At 35.7% G+C, this 26,390-nt stretch overlaps 7 protein-coding genes across 7 annotated transcripts; 5 read left to right on the top strand and 2 right to left on the bottom strand.

Annotated features, from left to right (window-relative positions):
• Window positions 1-459: 459 nt before the first annotated feature.
• Y18D10A.23 (Amino acid transporter transmembrane domain-containing protein) lies at window positions 460-3,048 on the top strand. The gene is made up of 7 exons (NM_060850.5): window positions 460-575; window positions 1,015-1,212; window positions 1,260-1,776; window positions 1,823-2,029; window positions 2,351-2,600; window positions 2,648-2,700; window positions 2,751-3,048. Exons 1-7 carry the CDS (start codon window positions 480-482, stop codon window positions 2,939-2,941), a joined length of 1,512 nt encoding a protein of 503 aa, NP_493251.1. The 5' UTR covers window positions 460-479; the 3' UTR covers window positions 2,942-3,048.
• Window positions 3,049-3,124: 76 nt separating this feature from the next.
• On the top strand, window positions 3,125-3,938 carry clec-106 (C-type lectin domain-containing protein). The gene is made up of 3 exons (NM_060849.3): window positions 3,125-3,388; window positions 3,433-3,538; window positions 3,585-3,938. Exons 1-3 carry the CDS (start codon window positions 3,140-3,142, stop codon window positions 3,914-3,916), a joined length of 687 nt encoding a protein of 228 aa, NP_493250.1. The 5' UTR covers window positions 3,125-3,139; the 3' UTR covers window positions 3,917-3,938.
• Window positions 3,939-4,685: 747 nt separating this feature from the next.
• clec-105 (C-type lectin domain-containing protein) lies at window positions 4,686-5,806 on the top strand (the record flags this gene model as incomplete). The annotated part of the gene is made up of 4 exons (NM_001377665.1): window positions 4,686-4,728; window positions 4,988-5,093; window positions 5,139-5,340; window positions 5,665-5,806. Exons 1-4 carry the CDS (start codon window positions 4,690-4,692, stop codon window positions 5,804-5,806), a joined length of 489 nt encoding a protein of 162 aa, NP_001364637.1. The 5' UTR covers window positions 4,686-4,689.
• Window positions 5,807-6,491: 685 nt separating this feature from the next.
• On the top strand, window positions 6,492-8,085 carry Y18D10A.11 (Dynein regulatory complex subunit 4). The gene is made up of 5 exons (NM_060848.5): window positions 6,492-6,764; window positions 6,829-6,966; window positions 7,017-7,139; window positions 7,200-7,386; window positions 7,664-8,085. Exons 1-5 carry the CDS (start codon window positions 6,601-6,603, stop codon window positions 7,796-7,798), a joined length of 747 nt encoding a protein of 248 aa, NP_493249.1. The 5' UTR covers window positions 6,492-6,600; the 3' UTR covers window positions 7,799-8,085.
• Window positions 8,086-8,742: 657 nt separating this feature from the next.
• Window positions 8,743-10,543, bottom strand: clec-104 (C-type lectin domain-containing protein). Its single transcript, NM_060847.3, has 4 exons — window positions 10,265-10,543; window positions 10,112-10,217; window positions 9,287-9,485; window positions 8,743-8,986 (listed from the first exon to the last, which is right to left on the bottom strand). Exons 1-4 carry the CDS (start codon window positions 10,535-10,537, stop codon window positions 8,839-8,841), a joined length of 726 nt encoding a protein of 241 aa, NP_493248.1. The 5' UTR covers window positions 10,538-10,543; the 3' UTR covers window positions 8,743-8,838.
• A 1,211-nt stretch (window positions 10,544-11,754) lies between these two features.
• ciao-1 (putative cytosolic iron-sulfur protein assembly protein CIAO1 homolog) lies at window positions 11,755-16,960 on the top strand. The gene is made up of 7 exons (NM_060846.6): window positions 11,755-11,924; window positions 12,063-12,204; window positions 12,409-12,533; window positions 12,595-12,683; window positions 14,061-14,231; window positions 15,715-15,875; window positions 16,668-16,960. The coding sequence occupies exons 1-7, from the start codon at window positions 11,774-11,776 to the stop codon at window positions 16,840-16,842; spliced, it is 1,014 nt and encodes a 337-aa protein (NP_493247.2). The 5' UTR covers window positions 11,755-11,773; the 3' UTR covers window positions 16,843-16,960.
• Window positions 16,906-25,767, bottom strand: mxt-1 (Eukaryotic translation initiation factor 4E-binding protein Mextli homolog). Its single transcript, NM_060845.6, has 9 exons — window positions 25,327-25,767; window positions 22,081-22,218; window positions 21,745-21,912; window positions 21,507-21,668; window positions 20,566-20,855; window positions 20,203-20,319; window positions 19,025-19,242; window positions 18,540-18,768; window positions 16,906-17,223 (listed from the first exon to the last, which is right to left on the bottom strand). The coding sequence occupies exons 1-9, from the start codon at window positions 25,406-25,408 to the stop codon at window positions 17,104-17,106; spliced, it is 1,524 nt and encodes a 507-aa protein (NP_493246.1). The 5' UTR covers window positions 25,409-25,767; the 3' UTR covers window positions 16,906-17,103.
• Window positions 25,768-26,390: the final 623 nt, after the last annotated feature.

Genomic DNA, 26,390 nt, shown 5'->3' with positions numbered 1-26,390 from the left:
AAAATTACACACCAGCAGCTCCCATTTGCAGTAGCGACCAAAAGTTACCCAAAATTACTGCAAATCCTAATATCACATGATCGGTTAATTTGCTGAAAAAACGAACCATAAAACTCATAAATTATTTACCACAGTTGTCATCGCAGCGAGTAGTGTGTTCTAAAACTGTCTCAACTTCCTCGAAAAAATCGTTCGGTTTTCCCCCCGAATCAGGGTGATTTATGTCCGTCTCCATAGTTGATGAACCCATTAAAATGATGCTTTTTTTGTGTGTGTTCATTTGTGTTATCATTGAAGAACGTTTGATAAAGTCTACAGTCCAACCTTTCATTTTCGTTTTTCAAAACTTTTTCGATTATACATACATACGCCTTACCGTATCCTTTCATTATTAGCACTTTAAATTCGGTTTATTTTCTAATCGAACCGATGGACGGCATAGTTGTAATATTTCAAAATTTTCAGCTCAAAAGGAAAAAATGGGTAGCAAGAAGGTCTATACGGTGAATTCTGGTGGAAAACTCCCGCACAAGGTTTCCGAAAATTCTACAGTTTCCACGGACTCTTCTAGTACAGTATGTTGAACTTTCTGTAGTTTTTGTAGTCCTACAGTAACCGCGAACAAAACCTCATCAGTGTTTAGGATAATTAATAAAAGTAGTAATTTAAAATTACGAACTACCAAATCGGAATATTAACTCTATTCAGTCAATAAGATGAGGTTGTATAATATATTTTGTCGTCAAAATTCCACCCATAGCTAATTGCTGGCCGTGGCTAAAACGGTAATGTAACTACAAACCGAGCTCGGCAAATTCAGCAAATTTGCCGTACTGAGCAAACTCCAAAAATTTCGGCGAATTGGGCAAATCCACTCTTTGAAATTTGCCGCATACCCATGCTACAAACTACAAAAAAAACACTCGTGTTTTTAGAACTTAAATTAAATTATCCGAGTTAAATTTCAATGTTTGAAAGTCTATGTGTAGTCCCCGAACCTCAACCTCATTACAGTACCACAACTCGCATGGAATCTCATGGCTTATGGCAGCCGTGTTCATTGTTGGAGACATGATGGGCGCTGGTATGATCTCTCTTCCATTGGCGCTCGGAAGATCCGGCCTGATAGCCGGATGTGTTCTCATCCTGCTAGCCTCAATTTTTTCGGGATACACTGGAATTCAGCTTGGAGAGAATTGGGAAATGATGCAGGTTGGTTAGCTTGATGGATCTTAATTATTTTCCAAATAACTTTTTAGATCCGCTGGCCAAAATACCGTACCCATTGTCGACGGCCGTATCCAGAGATGGCTTACAGGGCGTTGGGTAACTGGGCTCGGCAGGTGGTAGCCGTGTGTCTTGTGGTCTCCCAATTCCTCATCGCCTGTGTTCTTCTATTGATCTCTGCGGAGAACTTCACAAATCTCCTGAACACCTTCTTCCATCTCCATCTAGATTTTTGCGTCTTCATCGTGGCAATCGCGTTGGTGCTCTGGCCATTCAGTCTGCTTCAGAGCCCAATGGACTTCTGGCAGTTGGCTGTCATCTCTGCAGTTTCTAGTACTATTGCAGCAGGGCTCATTGTGTTCGGAGCATCTTGGGATATGACATCATGCGTCCCGTACCGTCAGATGCCATCCTTAGAGGCCAAGCAATTCACGTTGGCGTATGGAACAATTGTATTCGCGTTTGGAGGTCATGGTGCATTCCCAACAATTCAACATGACATGGCTATGCCACATCAATTCAACAAATCTGTAATTTCCAGTTACATTCGTAAGATTCTTATATAATTATGGTAATTTAATCAGAAACATTTTAGTGATCACCCTCGTATATCTCGCCGTCTCAATCACCGGCCTAATTGCCTACGGAGACAGTATGATTGATACCGTAATCCCGTCTATCCAGCTAACTTGGGTCGCTCAGACCATTAATATCCTAATCACTGCTCATATCTTGCCTACTATCATTATTGTGCTATCACCATTATCTCAACAAGTGGAGGAGTGGATCAAGATTCCAAATCGTAAGTTTAGGCTCAGGGAAAAGTGTAGTTTGTAGTCTAAGCGTTGGCGAATAGAATTAATTTTGTAGTGTTTAGTTTTAAAAGTAGAAGTTTTGTTGAGCACAATCTGGGTGAGGCTGAAAGAAAGTTGTAGTTTGAAGTTGTGGAATTTTTTGTTCGTACTACTGAAACAGTTTGACAAGATGCTTTTAGGGCTGGAAAATTGGACTGAACCGGACGTACGGTTCGCCAGCCCCTGGTACCTGTAATCTTAGTACCCCCGAAACCAGAAACTCAAGAACATCTGAAACCAAATTTTTAGTTTATAATAACCATTTCCAGAATTCGGATGCCGCCGCGTCCTTGTCCGCACCTTCATCCTCTTCCTCGTCATGTTCACCGCACTCTCTGTCCTTAAGCTCGGCCTCTTCCTGGATCTAGTCGGTGCCACCACCATCACCCTCATGACTATGCTTCTACCGAGCATCTTCTGGCTCTTTATGCAAGCTTCTGCCAAGAAACGTGAAGACGGTCTGAAAGCAGGCACCATCCAACAGAATAGTCCCGATGTGGAGACTGCCACGCTGGCTGAGTAAGTGGTTCGAGTTGGGAGCTGATTTGAAATTTATATTTTTATAGCGTTTGGTACTACACGCCAAAGTTGTTGCTGGCATTCAATTGCATTTCTCTGAGTAAGTTCTGCACCAATAGAATTTTGAAACCTCATCTTAAAAAATTCCAGCATTCGGCTTATTAGGAGGCCTAACATCTGCCTTCTCGGCCATTGAAGCACTCATCATCTCAGAGCAGGTTGCTCCATGCTACGTGAATTGGTTCAGAGACGGGTTCAAGAGCACGAGGGAGGGTGGATCGTTGCATTGTTGCGGAGCATTCAAGAATATCAGTGTCTATGGAGATCAGTGTGCTGCATAAATGTTTTCTTGTATTGTGCTATATACATTTCCCCTTACTACTAGTCTATGCATCAGTGGAAACTTGAATAAAGAGTACGGGTTCCTTGTCAGAACACTGCAAACAAAAAACCGTTGCTTTTTGTTCTTGCAAAATTTTTTTATTACCAGGGGTCCGAAGGTATCATAAAATCGTTCTTACTATCAAAATCAGTCAAACATGAAGCTTCTCCTCTTGCTATTTCTCCTAGGCTTTACCTTCGCTATTTTCATCAATGGCGGCCGGAGTCGTGGAGGTTATAAGTCATACTCCTCGTTTTCCTCATCATCGTCCTCCGAGGAAGATTACCATCACGGAAGACCACCACATTCCCCACGCCCACCTCGTCCACAACCAGTGCAGCCTCGCCCAGAATGTGAAAGTGGCTGGACATCATACAATAGGCCGCAGGGGACATCGTGCATCAAGGTACTAAATCTAAACTGATACCTTTTCAGTGCATACTTTTTCAGGTCTTCTACGCCTCAACATCTCAAAGTACAGCTGAATCGCTCTGCAGATCGATAGGCGCTGCATTGACCGGATATCAAAATTCGAACGAGAGAATGCAGGTTTCATGTAAGAACAAACATAATCTCTTCAAGACCTCATTAAGTAATTTCAGATGCCTTCCGCGATATCATAAACCAAAACGGAGGAGGAACAGCCGAGGTATGGGTTGGCGGAAGAAGAAAAGCTCAGTGCCCGAATCGTAACGCCTGTGCCCCACTGGACACTTTTGAATGGATCGATGGACACACAACTGGAACGGATGGGTTCCATTGGGCAAATACTGAGCCGAATGCGAATAATGGGCCGTATTGTTTGCAAATGATAATTCATCCGACTTCCGACACGGCTGGCGCGAAATATGGCTATCATCACGGAGAGATGGATGGTGTTAATTGTGGGGATGGGATTGGAAGGGCGTATGCTTGTGGAAAAGTCCCACAGTAAATTGAGATGAATAAAGATTTATTTACATGAATTCCTAAAAAAATTGTGATCTTTGAATATTTTCGTCCCGTGTGTTCAGAAAAACTTCGGTCGACACTTGTGAAAAACGTGGATCTACTCCCGTAGTTTCCGATTCACATTCCAGTTCTGTTTTGAGCGGGTCGGCCCAATTTTACAGACCTAGTCAGGCCTAGTACCGCACGTGGGCCTAGAATCCAGTTAAGACCTGAACTTCCCAGTCGTGGTAAATCCGCTGGCAGCAGCGACACCTAACTGGTTAACATTTGATTATTTGACGGCTCTTTTCAGTAAGTATAGCACTATAAAGCAGTACACTGGTTTTGAATTTTATATTATACAAATGTTTGAATATTTTTCATTTTACAAAACAATCCCAAAACACGCTAGAATCGTATTTGACTCTATAGTTTGAACAAGGAATACGATATAAAGTTTGAGATTATGCAATGAAACATTTATTGCTCACACACACACACACTATAAGAACTCGATTGTTCTGCTGTCCTCTCAATCTTTTCTCGCTTTCCAACATGAAGCGCCTAGCTTTGGCTGTTCTATTCGGAGTTACTGTAGTTTCTGGGATTTTTGTTCCCGGTGGTGGGTATGGGGGGGGGGGGGGGGGTGGTAAACGTCACTATTCATCCTATTCCTCATCGTCTTCTGAAGAAGGTCATCATCATCATGGATGACCTCCAAGACCTCCAAGACCTCCACGACCTACAGTCCGGGTTCCAGTGTGTCCAGCTGATTGGATGACTTTTGAGAGACCACAGGGAAGATGGTGTGCAAAAGTGAGTGACTACAAACTAGGCTTACAATTAGGCTTAGGCGTAGGCTTAGGCTTGGGCTTGGGGTTAAAAAAAACTGAGTCTCATTACAAAACTTTTGTTACAAAAGCGTGTGACAAATTTCAAATGTTGATAGTTTCTGTTTTGGATCTAAATATATGCTGGGGAAATACTAAGAAACTATGTATAAACTTCATGATCCCACAACATCAAAATCGTAAAAGAGTGAGATTCAAGAGAATAAGTAGCTTAAAGTGTTCAGGTGTTCTTCGGAGGTAAAAGCTGGGATGCTGCAGAGGCGCAGTGCAAATCGCTCGGAGCCACATTGACCGGCCTACAAAACAACAATGAACGACTTCAAATTGCTAGTTAGTATTATATTAACCGACTTTAGACAATAAACCATATTTCAGCTACCGCCCGTGCTCTAACCAACCAAAACGGTGGTGGCTTCTCCGAAGTATGGCTCGGAGCAAGACGAAGAGCACGGTGTCCAGTGCGATCCTCTTGCTCGGATCTTGACGCATTCGAATGGCTTGATGGGCATACAACTGGAACTGATGGCATGCATTGGGGTGGTCCTGGACCTGATGGTTGGGTTAATCCGCCTTATGGGTACAGTTTTTTTTTTCTATAATCTCCATGGTGAATTATTACGGGAACAATAAATCATGAGAATGTGTACGTGGAGCATTTACATGATTTATTATTCCCGTAATAACACCACCGTGCGAGTAAATTTTGCTAAATTTCTTGGTGGAATTCCAAAAAGAAATTTGAATACATCTAATAATATACGCGTTCCCTAAGTTGAGCGACCGTGAAGCGACACGCAACGCGCCGTAAATCTACCCCAGATATGGCCGAGCCAAAATAGCCTAGTTCGGCAAACTCTTCCATTTAATATTATGAGGGAAGAGAGAATTCCGTGGATTTCAGAGTGCAAAGCTGTATGGGAATGTACATTCATCCGTGGTCAGACACAGCTCAGGCATCAGTTCGTTCGTTTATTCACGCTGATCTTGACGATTTGCATTGCTATTGGCCGATGAATTACGCTTGTGGAAAGCTTCCAACATAAGTTCTATTGGAATAAATTATTATTTGGAGTTATTCATCAAGCAGAAAACATACCTTTCAGAACTGTGAATTTTAAGACCTAAATCTACAGTATTACCCATTTTATAGAGGCTCTACTACGATAACACAAAATTCTGAGAATGCGTATCACGCAACATATTTGACGCGCAAAATATCTCGTAGCGAAAACTACAGTATTTCTTTAAATGACTACTGTATGTCGATTTACGGGTTCTATTTTTGAAATGATTTTTTCCCTGAAGATTTACATCTCGTTTTTTTAAAATCTTACTATAAATAAATCATTTCAATTAGTTTCAAAAGCTGATCAGCAGTCATTTAAAGAGTTACTGTAGTTTTCGCTACGAGATGTTGCGCAATACGCATTCTCAGAGTTGAGTGTTCCTGAAACTAATAATTGTGTCGTAGAGGTTCAGATTTAGTGTCATTCGATAGGAAATGGTGTTTTTGATTAGATGAGCGAATTTTGAGAATTATTGTAGATTTTTTTGATGATCTTTAAATGTTGATTTTTGGAAATCTGATTCGAAAAATACATGATTTTTCATTGTTCACCATTTTATTTCAGATTTTTGCCAAAAAGTATTTTAATTTCCATTAAAAACGGAAGAAATGTGAGAAAAATTAGAACTCGAATTGTCGTAAAATCTGGCGCCTACAAAAGTGTCGGTGTTTGCGGACTCTGGTTTTAGGATTTTTCTAGAGTTTTTCTCCGCACTTTTTCGACTTTTCGTCACCTAAATTCTCCAATTTTCGCCTAAATTTCCGCAAAATATGGAATCCTCATCACGAATCGAGATTGCTACCTTGAAAGACGAGCTTCTCGACGAACTCAAGCGGCGGGTCGCTGAGAAAACTGCCCAAAATGTCAAACTTCAGCAGGATGCGGAAGAAATCTCGAAGAAACTCGATGCGGCGTTGTCACCGAGAAAGGACAGGTTAGAATATTAATAAGAAATGATTAAAATAAAGAAAATAATTTAAAATAATATTTTTTTGCAGAATAACTCAACTGGAATCTCGCCTCGAAGTTGTGCAACAAGCTGCCAAAGCTCAACAGAAGCGGTGGGAAGGGGAGCTCGCTTCATCGAGAGCTCAAAATGAGCAACTATCCGAAGAGAAAAGTCAGCTGCAGAAGGAGTAAGATCGTTTTTAAACTGGATTAATTTTCAAAATGATTTTTTTTTCAGGAATGAGGAGCTTCTACTGGTATTGCTGCGTACCGAGGGAATCGTCGACGCCAACAAATCACTCAGTGAGCAGCTGGCGAATGCACAAGACGCGGAGGTGTCGATGACTACTTTGAAAGAGACGTAAGCGAAAAATGGCCTAAAAACAATGAGAAACAATCAAAAAATTTCTATTTTCTGCAGAGTTGCCAAGCTGGAAGAGGAGAACAACGTCCTTCAAGCCACGTGGGCCGAGGAGCGATCTGGACTCGTCAACGAGCTCATCGACACCAAGGAAAAGCTGGCGAAGTCGGCTCAGGCTCAAACCGAGCTCGACGAGAGCCACAGAGATATCATGACTGCAGTGCCAGTTGCGAAGCGCACGGCAATGGTTAGTTTTAACCAGAATAATATTTGAATGTGCCTAATAAAATATAAAAAAATCAAATTTTCACAAAAATAAGCGAGTTAAATAAGCGAGACTCTTCAATTTCGGCAACTTTTCCGTGTCACAGCTCAAAAATATGACCTCTGCGACACGAAAAAGTTTGCAAGAATTAAGTTTTTAAGCTGAAATTAGCCGGTTTTTTCGAATTAAAAAAAAAAAAAACATTTCGTTTATTCGTGCACATTTTACTCCCAGAACTCCTCAAAGTACCTATTTTCAGGACGAAATGTTCCCGGAACTGGACCCAGCCATTCGCCAACTCGTTCATCTCATCGGCCAGAACGAGAACTACATGTATGCGGCCGCCGGACTCGCCTTATATGCACTTCTCATCCATCTTTACATTCTTTTGTAATTATATTCTACCCCTTCTACCCAGAAACGTTGTTCATTTCTAGACACACAAAAATTCTAATAATTTGTTATTGTTCTCTAACCTTGTTCATACCCATAACCGTATTGTTTTTTGCCTGTTTTTTTCTGAAATTCGTGTAGGATACCCCAATATCTCCCGCCTCCCATTGCATTCCTGTTTTCAATAGTTTTTATTAAATTTATTTTTTTAATTGAATCTAAAAAGGCTGGAAATTAAAAATTTTTAACGTTTTTCTGGAGTTTTTAAAAAATATGCAATCAAGCAACAATTCCAAGTGTATTTTTCGGAAAAAAGTGAAAAAAAACCAGTTTTTCAGTTACTGGGGAACGCAAACGCGCTCCATTGCCAAATCATTGCGCTCCGCCTCCATAACTTGGGTCTCGTTAGGAATTGGTGGCCAAAACCAATAAATTCGAATTTTTTAGATTAATTTTGCTGATTTAAAGCATTTTTTTGTTAAGTTTTCCGTAAAAAAAAATGACGAAAAATGCTTGAAAACGGGGGAAAAATACGGTTTTCTTCCTAACGAGACCCTAAATATGATGGGCGGAGCGTTTTTATTTTGCTTTGGAGCGCGATTGCACCAAGTTTTCGAAAAAATGAATTTTTTTGGTTGCCATGATAGTCGATATTTTGTATAATTAGACCTAAAACATTCCAAAAAAAGACAATTTTAAATAAGTAAAAGTTTTGGAAAAAAATCCTGATTGGTCGAAAAGTGGGCGGAGCAAATCGCTGATTGGTCTTGCAGTTCTATTTTTGGAGGGGATTCAAACAGATGGATTGTCCCTATTTTAACGAATTTTTTTCGTGTTTTCGTTCTAATACATCGTCATTTCTCGCAAATTTGGCACGTCAGTTTAAAGGCACACGTTGTTTTTTTTTCAAGTGGGTCTCGCCACGAACTCAGTCACAGTGGTCGCTACAATTGCCAAATTTCATAGATTTCTTCATGACATATAAAGGTTTTATAAGTATGAGTTTCGGCGTCCCATTCAAGAAACTCCAACACAAAAATCTCATACTTGTTCGGGTACTTTTCCACATGCATAGAGTCTGACCGGTACAACACAAAGCATATCATCCAAATCTCCTTGATGATATCCGTAGCGAGCCGCTTCAGTGTCAGAGCTCGGGTGAATATGCATTTCCATACAATATTGTTGTCTGAATATTATAGAAATAAAATGGAATGAATTTAATTTAGGTAACCCTGAAATTTTAAAGGTTTTAGGCCTAGGCTTAAGCTTAGGCTTTGGATTAGGCTCAAGCTGTGAGGCATAGGCTTAGGCTTAGGCAGAGGCTTAGGCTTAGAAGTAGGCTCAGGCTTTGGTTCAGGCTTAGGCTTATTAGCTTGACAAGCCGAGATTTAGGCTTAGAGAGGTGCTCTGCGGCTCAAAAAAAAGTCTGAAAAGAGCTCCATGTAACTTTACGATTTATAAACTAGTAGTTAAAATCTGTACTAACCCATGTTCGTTGACATATCCATTTGGCTCGGTACCCGGATAATGGAATCCATCAGTACCAGTTGTATGTCCATCAGTCCATTCGAAAGTGTCAAGAGGGGTACATGAAGGTTTATTTGGACATCTAGCTTTTCTATAGGCTCCAACCCAAACTTCGGCTAAGCCACCTCCATTCTGGTTTGTAAGTGTACGAGCAGCGTCTGAAGTGTTTCCAGTAAAATAAAATTTCGTCTAGGAAACCGGACATCCGGTTTTTCAAAGTTCATTTTTTGAGTTTTCATATAATTTACCAGAAGAAACAGTGCCATCACGTGGTGTCAGGCTGTCTCATTACAGTTTGATCTACAAAAAATGCGGAAATATTTTTCCAGAAAAGTTGTGACGTCAGCACGCTCTTAACCATGCGAAATCAGTTGAGATGTCTGCGTCTCCCCTCCCGCATTTTTTGAAGATCAAATCGAAATGGGACTTTCTGACTCCACGTGTGCCATAGCATTGTAGCAAATCAAAAATTATGGAAAAACCTCGGTATCACCTTAAAAATAGACACTGTATTGCCCAGATTTCGGATACCCGTTAGTCCGATTTTCCACGTGGTGTCAAAGTGTGTCTCATTTCGGCTTGATCTACGTAGATCTACAAAAAATGCGGGAGAATAGACGCAGAGTTTTTAACTGATTTTGCATGGTTAAGAACGTGCTGACGTCACATATTTTTGCTGGGCACAAAATTCCCGCATTTTTTGTAGATCAATCCGTAATTGGACAGCCTGGCACCTCGTGATAATGGTTGATAGGTCCCAGCCTACAACAACTACAAATCTCACATGAAACTTGCATTCGCTCATTGGCATTCTGGTATCCGGACAATGTGGCCCCTTGTGCCTGGCACCTACTCTCGGCGATGGGCTGAGTGAGTGATTCATAGAAGACCTGTAAGACTACAAACTATAAAGAGCTAGCACTTGTAGCTCGCTCACCTTGACACACCAGACTCCCTGAGGTCTGTCAAACGACAACCAATCACTTGGACATTCGGGTTCTCTTGATACTGGCGGACGTGGTGGACGTGGCCGTGGGGGTCTTCCATGATGGTGGCCGTGGCCGTGACCGTGATGTCCTCGTCCCTCTTCTGATGATGATGATGATGATCGTGACCCAAAACCTCCACCTCCAAAACCTCCGCTGGCTCCAGGAGCAAAGATAGCTGAAGCTATGGATGCCGCCAGTAGGAGTAGCAGGATGGATCTCATTCCTAAAGGCATATTAAACCACGCCCATTTTGTAAGCTGCGCACGGTTTCGGGAACTGTGCGCAGATTGCTAATGGGATTGTAAAAGTTTTGATAATTTAAGAAAACAAAGTGATGTTTAAACAATCGACAAACCAAAAAAAAAATCTATGAAATTTCTTTAAAAAAATCGCTGTTTTATATTGATCAACCCCTCCGTTCGGAGGGGTCTCATTTCATTGCAAATGCTTGCAAAATTACAACAACTTCCCGCATCAAACATTAATTTTTGCAATTTTCAAAGATTTTGCGCGATGTTTGAACTTTTTGAACGAACCTGGCCGCGAAATAAGAAACTCGGCCACTTATTTAATGGTTTTCTTCTTCCTGGTCTCCAACTCAATATTAAACATTAATGCTTGCATTTTCAATCATTTGAGCTTTTTTGGAAACTGTAGCTTTAGAAATGACAAAGATCGTGACGAGACCCGCCCAGAAAAGTTGTGTATGTGCCTTTAAATTGCCGTTGCACACATTTTCACGAATTAATGATAAATTTTATACTTTTTCATTCCAAAGTTTGAAAAATAAAATTCTCCTTTCGATTTCAGAGCGTTTTCCTGATTCAGTTCAAATTTGAATCCAAATAAAAAACTAATTTTCAAGTCTCGAGACCCGAAGAACTCGGGGGATGTCCAATTGGGGGGATTACCAACTCGGGGGATTGGCCCCGCCCACAGAACCGTGGCTTGCAATACGCCCATTTCTGCAACTGCCGCACGGTTTTAAAACTGTATTTTTCTCAATAGAGCGAGAATTAACAAGAAAAAATAATTTTAAAACCGTGCGGCAGTTGCAGAAATGGGCGTATTGCAAGCCACGGTTCTTTGGGCGGGGCCAATCCCCCGAGTTGGTAATCCCCCCAATTGGACATCCCCCGAGTTCTTCGGGTCTCCAAGTCTCGCGCCGTTTTTCGTCTTATCTTCTCTGCGCCCTCTCACTCTCTAACGCGTGACGATGGAGCGCGACTGCACTGGAATTTTTTGGATAATTCTTTATCGCGATTTTTTCAGCAATTTTCTCATTTCTTCTAGTTTTTCTTAAGATTCTTGCTATTTTAAAAATATAAATCAGCTATTTTTAAATTTTCCATCAATTTCACCCGGAATTTCACACAAAACGCTCATTTTATTCGCAATTTTCCTTCAAATATTGTTTCTAAAGTTTTTAAATTTATTTTCAATTTTCAGACCGGAAAATGCTGCGACAAATCGGTGAATTTTATCACCAAGGCGAGAAAGATGACACAAGTCGAGTTTGGATGACGTGTTGGCATCATGGAGGACGAATTTTGGCTTCTTGCGGCGACGATAAGGCTGTCAGGGTTTGGAGCCTCGTTGGAGAGCCTGGTTGGTCAATTTTTATTGAAAATTGTGCAGAAAATCGTGATCAGCGGTGTGGAAAACATAAAAACGAAGGAAATCTATCGAAAAACAGATTTTTTCCTTTAAAAAATTCGAAAATCTCTAAAAATTCCCAAATTTCAGATTCAAAAATGCGTCTGGAGTGTCGTACAACACTGGATGACAGTCATACACGGGCGGTTCGATCAGTCGCATTTTCAAATGACGGAAAATGTCTAGTTTCTGCGAGTTTTGACGCTTCCGTCGTGGTTTATCAGCAGGAAGAGTGAGTTTTTAGCTTAGAAAGTTGTAGTTTGTAGTCTAAACCTCAACTAAAATAGAAATCGAAGAAAATTTTAATTTTTTTGGTTGAAAATGCATAATTTTAGCGTTTCTAGCATAAAAAATCGTGAAAAATCGATAAAATTAGTGGCAATCTAAAAAAAAAATTACAAACTACAAACTACAAACTACAAACTACAATTTTCAGCGGAGAATTCGCCGAAGTCAACAAGCTAGAAGGACACGAAAGTGAAGTAAAATGTGCAGTTTTCTCGAAAAGTGACGAGTTTTTGGCCACATGTAGCAGAGATAAAAGTGTCTGGTTTTGGCAACGTAAGTGTGTAGTTTGTAGTTTGTAGTTTGTAGTTTGTAGTCTCAACCACTTATTTTGCAGAGGACGAGGACGAGGATTTCAGCGTTTCATCGATTCTACAGCCACACACACAGGACGTGAAACAAGTCGCCTGGCATCCAACTGAAGATGTTAGTGGTGCAGAGACTACAAACTACAAACTACAAACTACAAAATGTGTAGTTTGTAGAAGATTGTAGACTAGAAACTACGAAATTTGATTGAATTTAATTGATTGAATTTAAAAAAAATCAATTTTTTTTTTGAAATTTCAATTTTTTGAGAAAATAATTTTTAAAAAACACATTTTTCCAATAACTGTAGAACTTTAAAAAAATTTCCATTTGATTTAAAAAAAACCAAAATGGCTTTTTTTTTTCGGAAAATTACATTTTTTTATAGATTTCTGAATATTTTTCAAGAAATGATTTTTTTTCCGATACTTTTCGGCAATCGCTAGAATTTTTTCAAAAAAATGGACGAAAATTGAACATTTTCTAAAAAATCGAAAAAAAAAAATTTTTGTTCGGTTTTTTTCAGATAAAATTGAATTTTTTTTTTGGAAAAATTATAAAAACCAAATTAAAAAAACAAAAAAAAATCATTTTTCAAAAAAAAAAAATCATATTTTATTTCAAAAAATATGGTAGTTGTGCTGAGAAAAAAGAAATGAAGAAATTTCAGACAATTATCTAAAAAATTATTTTTTTTTCCGAAAATTCCAAAAAAAAGGAAATTTTCCGATTTTTCTATTTTTTTTTAACATGAAACCATAAAAAAAATCAGAAAATCACAAGAAATTGAAAAAAAAAGTTGATTTTAATTTTAAAAAAATTTAAAATGTTTTTTGGAAATTCCACTAAAAATTTGGTAATTGTAATGAGAAAAAATTAGAGAAATTTCAAACAATTATCTAAAAAAATAACGTTTTTTCCCGAAAATTCCAAAAAAAACCTAAAAACTTTCCAATTTTCGGTTTAAAAAATAATAATAAATCAGAGAAGAGGTTTTTTGTAAAAAAACCTTAAATTATCAAAAGATATCAGTTCAAAAAAATTGAAAAAAAAAACGATTTTTTTGGAAATTCCACAAAAAAAAAAATTTAAAAAGCTACTTTCTGTGCTCAACCCTAAAAATTTTGCGATTTTCCGGTTTTTTTTTCTGAGAAAATTGGAAAAATATTTCGAAAAGTTGAAAAAACCTGAAATTATTAAAAAACAATTTTTTAAAAGAAAAAAAATCGTAAAAATTTTCCGATTTTTCGATGTTTTTTTTCGAAAAAATAACAACAAAAATTTATAAAAATATGAAAAATATATACATTTTAATTTTCAAAAAATTACAGAAAATTAAACAAGTTTTTTAAAAGTTTTTTGAAAAAAAAAAATTTCAAAAAAAAAGTCTGCACTTTTTGTGCTCAACCAGAGGCTTTTCTAGATTGTAGTTTGTAGTTTGTCCTACAAACTACACAAAAAGTTGTAGTTTGTAGTCTACGTATCTTTTTCCAGCTTCTCGTCTCATGCAGCTACGACTCATCAATCAGATTCTACCGATTCGACGGCGAAGACTGGGTAACACAACAGAAAATCGACGGATGTCACGTGGGAACTGTATGGAGCATCGCATTTGACACTGAAGGACATCGCCTTGTGACTGTTGGAGAAGATCATTGTATTCAGGTAGAAAACTACAAACTAGAAAACTACAAAAAAGATCATTGTATTCAGGTAGAAAACTACAAACTAGAAAACTACAAAAAAGATCATTGTATTCAGGTAGAAAACTACAAACTTCCCTACAGCCTCAACCCCAAGGGTGTCGGTTTTTTGATTTTTTTTAGAAAAAATCTAAAAACCAAAATTTTTCGATTTTTCGAAAAAAAATTTCGATTTTTCAAAAATTAGCTCAATATTTTGACCGTTATTCTTCTTTTTAGAAGAAATTTTAATTTTTTTTCTCATCATTATAAACAAAATTAAATAAAAAATCATATTTTATGGCTAATTTTCTGAACATTTTTTTTTTTCGATTTTTCGATTTTCACCGAAAAACATCAAAAAATCGAAAAATGGCACCCTTGGCCTCAACAATACACTGCAACTTTTTTCGAACGAGGGACGAGGCAAAAAGGTTTCTAGGCCATGGCCGAGTCCCCGACAAATTTCAGCGGCCATTTATCTTGCTTTGTTTTCTGCGTGTTTTCTTTCATTTTTCACCGATTTTTTCCGTTTTTTCTTATCAAAACAAATAAATAAATATTTTTTGCAGATGCTAAAACAATTTCCAAGTGAAAAAATTGTGAATTCAGTCGGCAAGTAGCAGTGAAAGTGGGCAATGTAATATGATGGATTACGGGAATACAAAACCCAAACTTTTTCTGAAACATGATATATATGCTTTTAAGATGCTGAAAGTACCTGATTTTCATAACGAGACAGCTAAAAAAGTTTTTAGATTTTCAAAATTCAACATTTTGTGCCAAAATCTCGACTTTTTTACCAAAAAAGTTGAATTTTGAAAATCTCAAAACTTTTTCAGCGGTCTCGTTATGAAAATCAGGTACTTTTAGCATCTAAACATCATATGTATCATGTTTGGGAAAAAGTTTGGGTTTTGTATTCCCGTAATCCATCATATTACATTGACCACGTTCACCGCTACTTGCCGGCTGAATTCACAATTTTTTCATCTGGAAATTATTTTAGTATTAACAAAAAATATGTATTTATCAGTTTTAATAAGAAAACACGGGAAAAATCGGTGAAAAACGAAAGAAAACAAAGCAAGTAGAAAATGTCGTAAAATGCGGTGTTTTGTGTGCAAACACCGATTTTTCGCATTTTTTCTCGGCCCTCGTTCGAAAAAAGTTGCAGTTTTCCCTACAGCCTCAACCAAGGGTGTCGGTTTTTTGATTTTTTTAGAAAATCGAAAAACCAAAATTTTTCGATTTTTCAAAAATTAGCTCAATATTTTGACCGTTATTCTTCTTTTTAGAAGAAATTTTAATTTTTTTCTCATCATTATAAACAAAATTAAATAAAAAATCATATTTTATGGCTAATTTTCTGAACATTTTTTTTTTCGATTTTTCGATTTTCACCGAAAAACATCAAAAAATCGAAAAATGACACCCTTGGCCTCAACAATAATGCTCTTTTACAGCTTTTCGTTCGTGAGAACATTGGCTCCAAATCTGCTGATCAAGACACGTGGAAGTCTGTGGCACGTTATGATGTGGAAAATACACGATGGCCGTTGTATTCGGTGGCCTGGAATTCTACGAATGACGTCATTGCCACCGGTGGTGGAGATTGCAAAATTAGGTACGAAAAGTGTTGAAAAATTGGAGAAATTTGTAGTTAGTAGTCCGGCAAATTTTGTAAATTTGCAAATTTTTTGTCGACAAATTCGGCAAATCGGAAATTTGAATTTTGGCTATTTGCCGATTTGCCGGAAATTTTCAATTCCGGCAATTTTACGGAAATTTTCAATTCTGGCAATTTGCCGATTTGCCGGAATATTTTATTTTTAAAAAAATGTGCAAAACCACAATTTGCCGAAAATTTTCGGCAATTGCCGTTTTTTCCGGCAAATCGGCGTTTTGCCGGTATGCCGACTTGCCGGAAACTTTCAATTTTGGCAATTTGCCGGAAATTTTAAATTCGGGCAATTTGCCAGTTTGCCGAGTTTCCGATTTGGCAGAAATTTCAATTCCGGAAATTTGCCAAATTGCCGATTTGCGGGAAATTTTCAATTCTGGCAATTTGCCGATTTGCCGAAAATTTTCAATTCTGGTGATTTGCCGATTTGCCGAAAATTTTCAATTCCGGCAGTTTGCCAATTTGCCGACTTGCCGGAAATGTTGATTTTCGACAATTTGCCGATTTGCCGGAAATTTTCAATTCTGGCGATTTGCCGAAAATTTCAATTTCGGCAATTTGCAAAATTGCCGATTTGCGGGAAATTTTCAATTCTGGCAATTTGCCAATATGCCGATTTGCCGGAAATTTGCAATTCCGGCAATTTGCCGATTTGCCGGAAATGTTCAATTCCGGCAAATCACCCATTTGCCGGAAAAACTCGTTTGCCGCCCACGACTGTAATCATATTTCCAGACTATTCAAAATCTCCTCCACACCCGAATCTCCAGTCATTGAGCACCTCGGAGTTGTCGGCCGCCACGAGCTTGACGTAAACCACGTGGCATGGAACCCGAATCCGAAATTTTCAAATTTGCTCACTTCGGCCTCGGATGACGGAACAATTCGGCTCTGGGAGCTCGAAATTTGATTTTTTTTTGCCTCAATTTTTGTTGATTTTTTCTAATTTTTTTTCGGTAGTTTTCAACTGTGATTGTGTTCATTGTTTGTTTTTTGAATAGAATAAAATTATTTTTAAAAAAATAGCAGCTCATAGTATCAATTTTTGGAATAGTTATCACACACACCCCGGGGGTTAAAATAATGAAAAGATGCTGGAAAATTACAATAAAAAAGTGGCTAAAACTAAGAATTTTCAGGGGAAAAAGCAATAAATACTAGAATTCACACATTAAGCAATCAAAATGTCTGGAGCAACTCGATTGATTTCTTGGAGCATTTCATCCGGAATTGGAGCACGTTTAGTGTCACGGGCGGTCATTAGAGTGTCACGATTGTAGCGGATCGGGTTCTGGAAGGGAAAATCGATATAAGTTGTAGTTTGTAGCCTGGTAGCTTCAACCAAATCGATTTTTATTGCCGACTAGCGGATAAAAACGACGTTGAAAATAGGTTTTTTAAAGATTTCAGACGAAAAATCGATAAAATCATATAGTCTGAAATTCATTTTTTAGTCGATTAATTATTACGGGCGCACTAAGTTCTGAGAATGCGTATTGCACAACATATATGACGCACAAAATATCTCGTAGCGAAAACTACAGTAATTCTTTAAATGACTACTGTAGCGCTGTTGTGTCGAATTACGAAATAAATTAAATTGATTTATTTATCGACCCGCAAACACGTGGTCGCTGGCTGTCCCTTTGCATAATTTTGAAGCAAACGCGCCTCATTGAGAATTCACGTTGGCGCCAACTCTCGCTATCCATTGGGCGTGAGAGACGCAGATACTACTTTTTCTCTGGACGTGAAAAACGCAAAGAATAACCGTTTTGCCGTCTGCGTCTCTTTTTTCACACGCTATTTTGGCTGTGGACGAGGAATTCTCCTCTTCCAGGATTTTCTAGGCCATTTTCTCACATTCCTCAAGTTTTCTCGTCCGCGAGAAAACGTGAATTTTGAGACAGCCAGCGAGCACGTGCGCAAATCGACACACAAGCGCTACAGTAGTAATTTCAAGAGTTACTGTAGTTTTCGCTACGAGACATTTTGCGCGTCGCATTCTCTGAATTTAGTGCGCCCGTAAGTCAATTTTTGTGCATTTTTTTTCGAAAAAAATTAAATAAAATCGATAAAGTTTGTGAAAAACGTTTCCAATAAAATGTTTTTCAGCAGGAAAAATCGATCAGCATTTCACTTTTTGCTTTTATCGATGAAAAATCGATAAAATCTATAAATTCCTATGAAGATTCACCTTTATCGATTTTTTGAAAAAAACTTGATTACAAAATAATCTCCTGCATAGTTTTTGCGCGTTTTTAAAATATTATGTTCGAAAAATTCGATAGAATTGTTAGAATTTTGAAAATCCCTTTATCGATTTTTCCGATAAAAATTCAAAATCTAACAGAAATTTTATTGGATTTGAGGGCTTTTAGGCCTGCAAAAATTTAAATTTTCCCCAAAAAGTAAAGTTTTTTTCAGAATACTAAAAATCTATAAAGTCAGTTGAAATTGAAACCAAATGTCACGTGGCCGCGAGCAAGAGAAAACTCGGCCACCGATTATTTTCCGCGGCCACGTGGTATGCCAACTACAGCTTTAAATATTAACCGCTTCTAGTTTGTAGTTTGTAGTCTGTAGTCAAAAAAAAACAACACTAACATCACCAGAAGCATGTACATTCGGAACCATCGGTTGCGGGATGCTCGCCACGACTACAGTAGTCGTCGCTGCGAGACCATCAGCCAGGTTGGGAGTACTTCCATGGAATGTTTTTGCCGGTTTCAACATGACAGGTTCCTGTTGATCACGGGCGGTCTGTTGAAGGGGCATCGATTTACGTCTTTCCTTTTTCTTTTCACGCTCCTCGGCACTCGGACGGGCACGTACTCTGCAAGTTTGTAGTTCATAGTTTGTAGTTTGTAATTTGTAGTTTGTATTTTAGTTTTAGTTTAAGTAGTCTGTATTCTCGACTCAAGCTAAAAAGGTTTTCTAACTATAAGAACACCAGTTAAATCGTACTGCTAGTTAAATTTAGCTTACTGTTTTTGTTTGTAGTTTGTACCTTTTGTAGTTTGAAGTCTATAGTTTGTAGTTTGTAGTTATTAGTTTATATAGTTTGTAGTTTGTAGTCTTTCAAAACCCACCTCAAATACGCGGAAAGTGCCTCTTGCGCAGCGGCGAGAAGTTCAGGATCATCACAGTGAAAAGTGAGCTTTCCATCGGAAGTTTGTTCTAATTTAATATCTTCATCGTCATCATCATCATCTTCATCAATGTTTGCAGTATTTTGCTGTGAAGGTATCGATTGATTTTCACTAGACATTCCCGAGTACTGGTTTGGAGGTGGAATCGACATGTCTGTCTGGAAATTGGTTGACTGCAAACTACAATGTTACTAGAGTTTGTAGTTTATGGTTTTAGACTAGGCTAGGCGGTATATATAACATCATTGTGATGTATTTCAGAAAAGTTAGATTTCTCGTAAAATTTAGCTTTAGAAATTTTTTTTTCAATGTTTTTTTTTTTTGAAAATTACAAACCTTTCATCAAAATTGGTACCGAGAGCTCAGTTTTCTGTCAAAATGCTTTAAAAAATTGCAAGTTTTAAAATATGTATATTACATAAAAATTAATTATCGTAAACTAGAATGATGATAGTTTTCTAGATGCTGAGAAATAATTAGCATTCCGATTAAATAGATTTAATAGATATGCCTGAAAACTCTTATATCTATCTAAAAGTTGAAGGGCTACAAAAACTGCAAATATGATCATTAGATTATGCTCAACATTTTTTCAGTTAACGATTTTTAAACTGAGTTGAAATTTTTTCAATTTGATAAGTTTTCGCTGTCTTAAAGTTACCTTCTCAAATTTCTGATTTTGACTATCTAACTTCATTAGAACACTTATAACTCGTGTAAACGAGTATCGATGTTATAAGAAATTGTTAACTGGCAATATGATTATTAGATTGTGCTCAACACTTTATCAGTTAACAGTTTTTGTATTAAGTGGACCACTGATAAGTTATCACTGTTTGAAAACTATTACGTTTTTAATCACTGTTCCAATTTTTTTACATTTTATCAGTTGACAGTTTTCAAATTAAGTGAACTTCTAATAAGTTATTAATGATTTAACGGTGTCTGTTCAATTTTTAAACTTTTGACTCTATTTGTTAGAATCTTTATAATTTGTGAACTATAAGTGCTATTAAAAATATTTCAAATAAAAATATTTCAAAAAATCTAATTATGTTTTACTTAATATTTCTGGATATATTTATCTCGAATTTAATGAAATATTCCAATAAACTCACCCTCATAGGGCTCATATTTCTTCTGATCGTATCAATAATCATATCCTTTGCACGTTCGATATCTTCCATTGTTGATGCCGTAATTGTTAATGTACGTTCTTTGGATTTTGAGTCCACCTGGAAGAAAAATCAATATTTGTAGTTTGTAATATTTGTAGTTTGTAGTGTGACCATTTTGTGTGGTTGAGGCTAATTATATTCTGTAGTTTGTAGCCTGAGCCTCAACAATTCTAACAACTTTAAAATTGCTTTAACTCGGCTAGTTTCTATTATTTTTTGATGCGGTTTTTACTGAAATATAGTCAAAAGTTGTCTTTTTGGTACTATACCAGAAACAGAAAATAAATTCTAATTCTAACTCACTTTCTGGAAGGAAATGACAGTATTAGTCAGCTGCTCTACAGCGGCAACTCTCCTTCCCTTCACACCCATTATTTTTCCAGAATCCGAATTTCGAATGATCATCTCGTGACGAAGTTGTAGTGTTTTATTCATTAAATTATTTGGTTTTTTATTCAAACTTCGTTGTCTCAAGAACATTTGATGATCTGGTGGAATCATGGAATGCGGAAGGAATGGGTTTGGAGGCATTGGCATTAATGGATTCATCCACGTGGAAGCAGCTGGAATGAAGAAGATCCCGCCTGCGTTGTCTGAAATTTAATAGATGGAGATTTAAGGAGTATTTTAAGTTAAAAATTGACACCGTAGAGGTGTTTTGAAGAGAGTTGTGGGGGCTTGAAATTTTGGAAAATAATTTTTTTTTGATTTTTGACATATTTTTAAATCTAGATATTTTATGTTTTCTGTACAAATACTCAATTTGAAATTTAAAAATTAAATTTGACACGTTTCTCAAAAATATTTTAAACAAAAAATAAACATTCTAGCTAGACTTTGAAAAAGTTACAAGAGTTTGAAAATCCCAAAAAAATTGACAAATTTTGGATTTTTTAAACTAAATTTTTCGTTATGAACTAAAAACCAACTTTCAGTCCCAATTTTGAAAAAAGTTATAAAGCTTTGAAAAAATTTTTAAAAAATTGGCCAAAATTTTTTTGAAACATTTTTTGACAGAAATTTTCAAAAAAGATGTTGAAAAATTTCAGTAAATCAAAAAAAATTAATTTTAATTTTTTATAATCCTTTTATTTTTCTTCTAATTTTTACATAGATATTTTCAAACTATAGAATTTTTTAAAATTTAAAACTACCCTAATGCTCCTCTTCTACTCGAAAACTGTTCGAAATTTCCGAAAATTTCAAATTTCCCGCCAACTCAAACTTATTTTTAAAAAACGTACGATTTGCAGCCATTGGATCCTGAAACATCATCGGATTCTGTGGTACAAATTGCATTGGCGGTTGAGGTGACGATGGGACAGGTGACGTCACTGATGACGTCACTTGTGTTGGTGGTGACGTGGCAGACGGTGGAATGCCGACAGTTGGAGCTGGATCATGTTCTGGAACACACGAAGGTTTTTTAATAGTTTGTAGTTTGTGGCGTGTAGTTTTCTAGTTTGTAGTTTGTAGTCTTACGTCCTTCCGGCCTGTTGACATAATATTGGCTGTGTGCCAAGTTTGTTCTCCAATTCATTGCCCGTAATTCGACAAGTTCCATAATTTTCAATCGACACGGTGTCCCAAGTTGTCCATTATCTCGACAGCATGCTTGACGTAATGATGTGAAAACTTTATTTAATTCATCTGCAAAAATTTTTTAAATTGAAATTATTATAGTTTTAAAACTTTGGAAAAAATGTTCAAAAATGATCAAAAAAAATTTTTTTTTTGAATTTTTTCTGCAATTTTCACTTATTCACTTATAGAGCTTTGATGGCCTGACTTTCCGAAAAAAAAAATTAGGCCACTCACTTTTATGTGATTGTTCCAGCATCGAACCCGAAGTTTTGAGTTGAGCACAAAGTGTGAAGATCGTGTTTGCGAGTTGTGAAGTGAATTGGCTCGCACGTACCATATTGTTGATTGTGTTCATTAGCTGTAGTTGTTGGTCTGGAAAAAGTTTGGAGAGTTTTGGATTTTTGGAAAAAAAATTTCTGAAAAAAAAATGTTTTTTTGGAATTTTTTTTTGGAAAGTAATTTTTTTTTAAACTTGGATAGTTAAAAAAAACATTGTATTTTTCTAAAAAAAATTACATTTAATTTTCCGTTTTTATATTACTATTTTCAAATAAACGTTAACAATTCAGATTTAATAATTGATTTTAAAACAATTTGGTACTTGTGTATTATTTCCCCTCATTTTTAAATATAATTTTTTAAATAAAAACGTGTGGAGTTTTTGTATTTTTAGTCTTAGCAAATAACCATTTCTAAGCCTAAGAAGGGAAACTGGACATCACGCTATATTAAAATGGATAATAATAAAACGAGGGGAAATAATACACAAGTACCAAAAATTTAAAAACATTTCAGAACTTTTCAATATTCACTTTTAGTTTGAAAAGTTTTTCTTTACTTTTAATCATATTTTAAAATAAATTGATTGTGCAAATTTTTTAACTATAAAGTTTTTAAAATTTCAGTATTTAAGCTGAATTAATTTGACATTTCTAGCTAATTTGAATAAATACTGGATTTTTAAAATAAAATTTACTTTTGAAAATTAAACAAATATTTAAAGTATGTAGTATGTGGTGTGTTTTTTGTTCGCATAGATTTGAAAATAAATCAAATAAATAATTTAAAAAGTATATTATTTAATTTTCAAATAGCAATATCAATTTTGGTATTTTATTTTGATTTTAAAAAATTCGGCACAAAAATTTTTGAAGATTTTTTTAACGCTGAAATGATTGATAGATTTTTTCTGTTGAAAAAAAAATTTAAAAAAACCAAAAAATGTCGATTTTTAATTTTTAATCAATTTTTGTGGATTCTGAACTGTATTTTACTTAAAACAATTTTTTTTAACTTGAAAATTGAAATCATTACTGAAAACTGAACAAAATACTGAAATTTTTCTGAATAATATTTTTTTTCAAATTAAATATTTTCAAATTCCCAACTCCAAACCCCTTACCTTTTTACCTCTAAAAGTTCACGAAAAGTCTCAAAAATCTCTCATTTCTCCAAAAACAAATAAATGTCTTCTCCCCCCACTTAATCCTTATCAATTTTATATCAAAAATACACGAATGAACTCTTTAACATTGTCTGCGTCTTTTCATTTCTAACAATTTCTCCTTTGTCGGCTTCTGTACAATGTTAAGTGGCGGCTCGGCGAGCCGCTTTTCAGGTATTTGCTGATCGACTTTGTAACGATGGAGGGGGAGGAAAATTGGGTTAAACATGGGTTGATTTAGATGGAAATAAATGAACTAATATTATTTTTTGATTAGTTGAGTTTTTGGCTATAAACTACAAAGTTACCTAGCACGAGGGCTTAGGCTTAGGCTTAGCCTCAGGCTTAGGTTCAGGCTTAGGCTTAAGCTTAAGCTTAGGCATAGGCTTAAGCTTAGACCTAGGCTCAGGTTTAGGCTTTGGCTTAAGCTGAAGCTTGGGCTCAGGCTTAGGCTTAGTCTTAGGCTTAGGCCTAGTCTTAGGCTTAAGCCTTATGCTGGGCTGCGGGATGGCTATTCCAGCTGATAAAACAAAAAAACTTTTCTTCTAAAAATGGATAAATCAAAAAACGGAATTTTTGGATTCATGAGAATTCTGAAAACATTGAAAAACCCGCACCCATGGCTTCAACTCTATAGTTTTTGGTTCAGTCTATCAAACTACAAACTACAAAGCTTCATAGCCTCACCCAACATATTTTCGGTTGAGGTCATTTTTTGTAGTTATAAACTCTTGTAGAATTCCCTTCCTCTACTTTCACAATCAGTATTTTACCAGAAACTTGTCGTTTTGACGAGCTAAGATGATATATGAGCTGAACGGGTGAATATGTGAGAGAGTATGTGGGATGAATAAACGCAGAGAAAGAGAAGAGCACCCGGGAGAAAAGAAAAAGTGTGTAAAAATCGAGTGCAGCTGTGAGAGAAATCTGAGTTTACGAACTGCAAAAACGCTTATGAAATCAGAAATAATCTATAAAATTGGGAACAAACTGAGGGACTACAAACTACAAAAGGGTTTCCAAAATCCCTTGATTTACCTCTAGAAAATTCTTTGAAAAATATTAACTGTATGCAAACTGGTCATACAATTTGGAGCTGAATATTTAGCTTTTAAAATTTTTAAATAATAAACAGTTTTTTTAAAATAAGTTGCACAAAAATTCAGGTTTCGCAATTTTTTATTGCAAACATTTCACAAAAAATCAGATCAGAATATTATCAGAATATTATATATTTATATTATTATTATTATATTATATAATGCCGTAATTTTTTTCAAAAAAAATCGGGCTTAACAAATTGTACATTTATTTTGAAGCTAAAATTTTTATTGTTATCGAAAAATTAAAATTATTTTTTCTAGTTTCACTATCAGTTGAAAAAAAATTCAATTCAAAACTTCCAAAAAATTATTTTTAAAAAATTAAAAAATTTCAAAATCTCATAACTTCTTCCAAAATTACCCAATTTGTACAATTACTATGTTATTTTGAAGCAAAATATTTGTTTTTTATAAAAACATTTTAATTTTATAGGAAAAATACAAAAACCAAAAAAAAAACCAGATTCACAATTAAAAAAAAAACATTTTTTTCGAGATTTCTTAAATTTTCAAAATTATCAGATTTTTTTAAATTCAAATTTTTTTATGGAAAACAATTAATTCTTACAGAAAGCTATACTTGCACAAAAAATTTACAAAAAACACATGTTTCAAAATTTTCGAAAACAATTATTTTTTTTCGAAAGTTTTCCAAATTTCAAAATATCATAACTCCTTTCAAAACCAATAGATTTTTCTAATTTTTACTTTATTTTGAAGTTTAATATATATTCTTTTAACTTTAAATTATATTTAGACTAATATATGACAATAAGTCAAAAAAAGTTTCAGTTTCAAAAGTATCAAAAAAAAACATTTTTTTTCGAATTTTTTCCAAACTTAAGTCTCTTCAAACTTGCTTAAATTTTCCAAATTTTAAGTTACTCTGAAGCTCAAACAATTATCTTTTTTATTATTACAAAAATAACTCACCAACACTCAACAAGGTGTTTCGGGGCACCTGAGGCGCGCCCTGCATTTTCCCGCCGCCAAAGTCGTCGTAGTTATGAAGCATGGTTTTTCAGATTTTGGGAATCAAAATCAATTGATTTTGATTTTAATTATTTTTTCAGATTAAAATGACAGTTTCGTGTGCAAGAAAGAATGTGTTGGCTGGTGGCAGGAGATGTTGGTGGACAGTGAAAAAGTAGAAGAAATTTTTTAGGAAATCCGAAAAAAAGTTTTTTAAAAACTTTTTTCAGAAATCCAAAAATCGTTCGTAATTTTTAAAATAAATTCGAAATATCGGCGGGACGTTAGGGGTAACGTTTTTGGGGATGAAAACGTCGTGTAACTGAACAGCACCGCCCGTGTGTTAATATCTTTGTGTTCTCCTGATTTTACACATTCTCTCGGAGATGAGCCACTCAGTTTGGCTCCGCCCATTTTTTGTTCTGTTCCTATCATCTCTGTCTCTTTTTGTTTTCCGTTTTTCTTTACAACAAAATTTGCAATGAGGGAAAGGGAAATTGAATATTAGGGGTATTTTTGAATCATTTTTTGGCACAAAAGACTGTCATTTTATCTGAAATTAATTATCAAAATTCGTTGATTTTGAGTTCCAAAAGACTTTATCGGCGGGGAAAATTAGAAACACTGGTTGGAATGTTTTGTGGTACTGAAAAAAAAGTTTTAAAAAATTGAGCTTCAAAAAAAGTTAAAAAATTTAAATTTTGGACAATTTTGAAAGGAGTTATGCTATTTTGAAAATTTCCAAAACTCGAAAAAAATTTTTTTTGGAGCTTTTGGGATTAGGTTTTTTTTAAAAAAATTTTGTTAATCAGATAATAATTTTGATTTATTATAAGAAAACATATTCAGCTTCAAAATAAATTAAAATTGGAAAAATCTGATAAGTTTAGTAAAAGTTATGAGATTTTGAAAATCGAAAAATCCCAAAAATTGGTTTTTTTTCTTTTCACCTGCAAAGTTACCTGGTTTTTTAAAATTTTGTTTTTATTTTTACGTACTTTACAACACAGTAACTCTTGCTGGAA

This window comes from Caenorhabditis elegans, chromosome I (genome assembly GCF_000002985.6).
Source record: "Caenorhabditis elegans chromosome I".
Lineage (NCBI taxonomy): Eukaryota > Metazoa > Nematoda > Chromadorea > Rhabditida > Rhabditidae > Caenorhabditis > Caenorhabditis elegans.
Note: the sequence above shows the minus strand (reverse complement) of the source record. Positions and strands in the feature narration are given on the sequence as shown.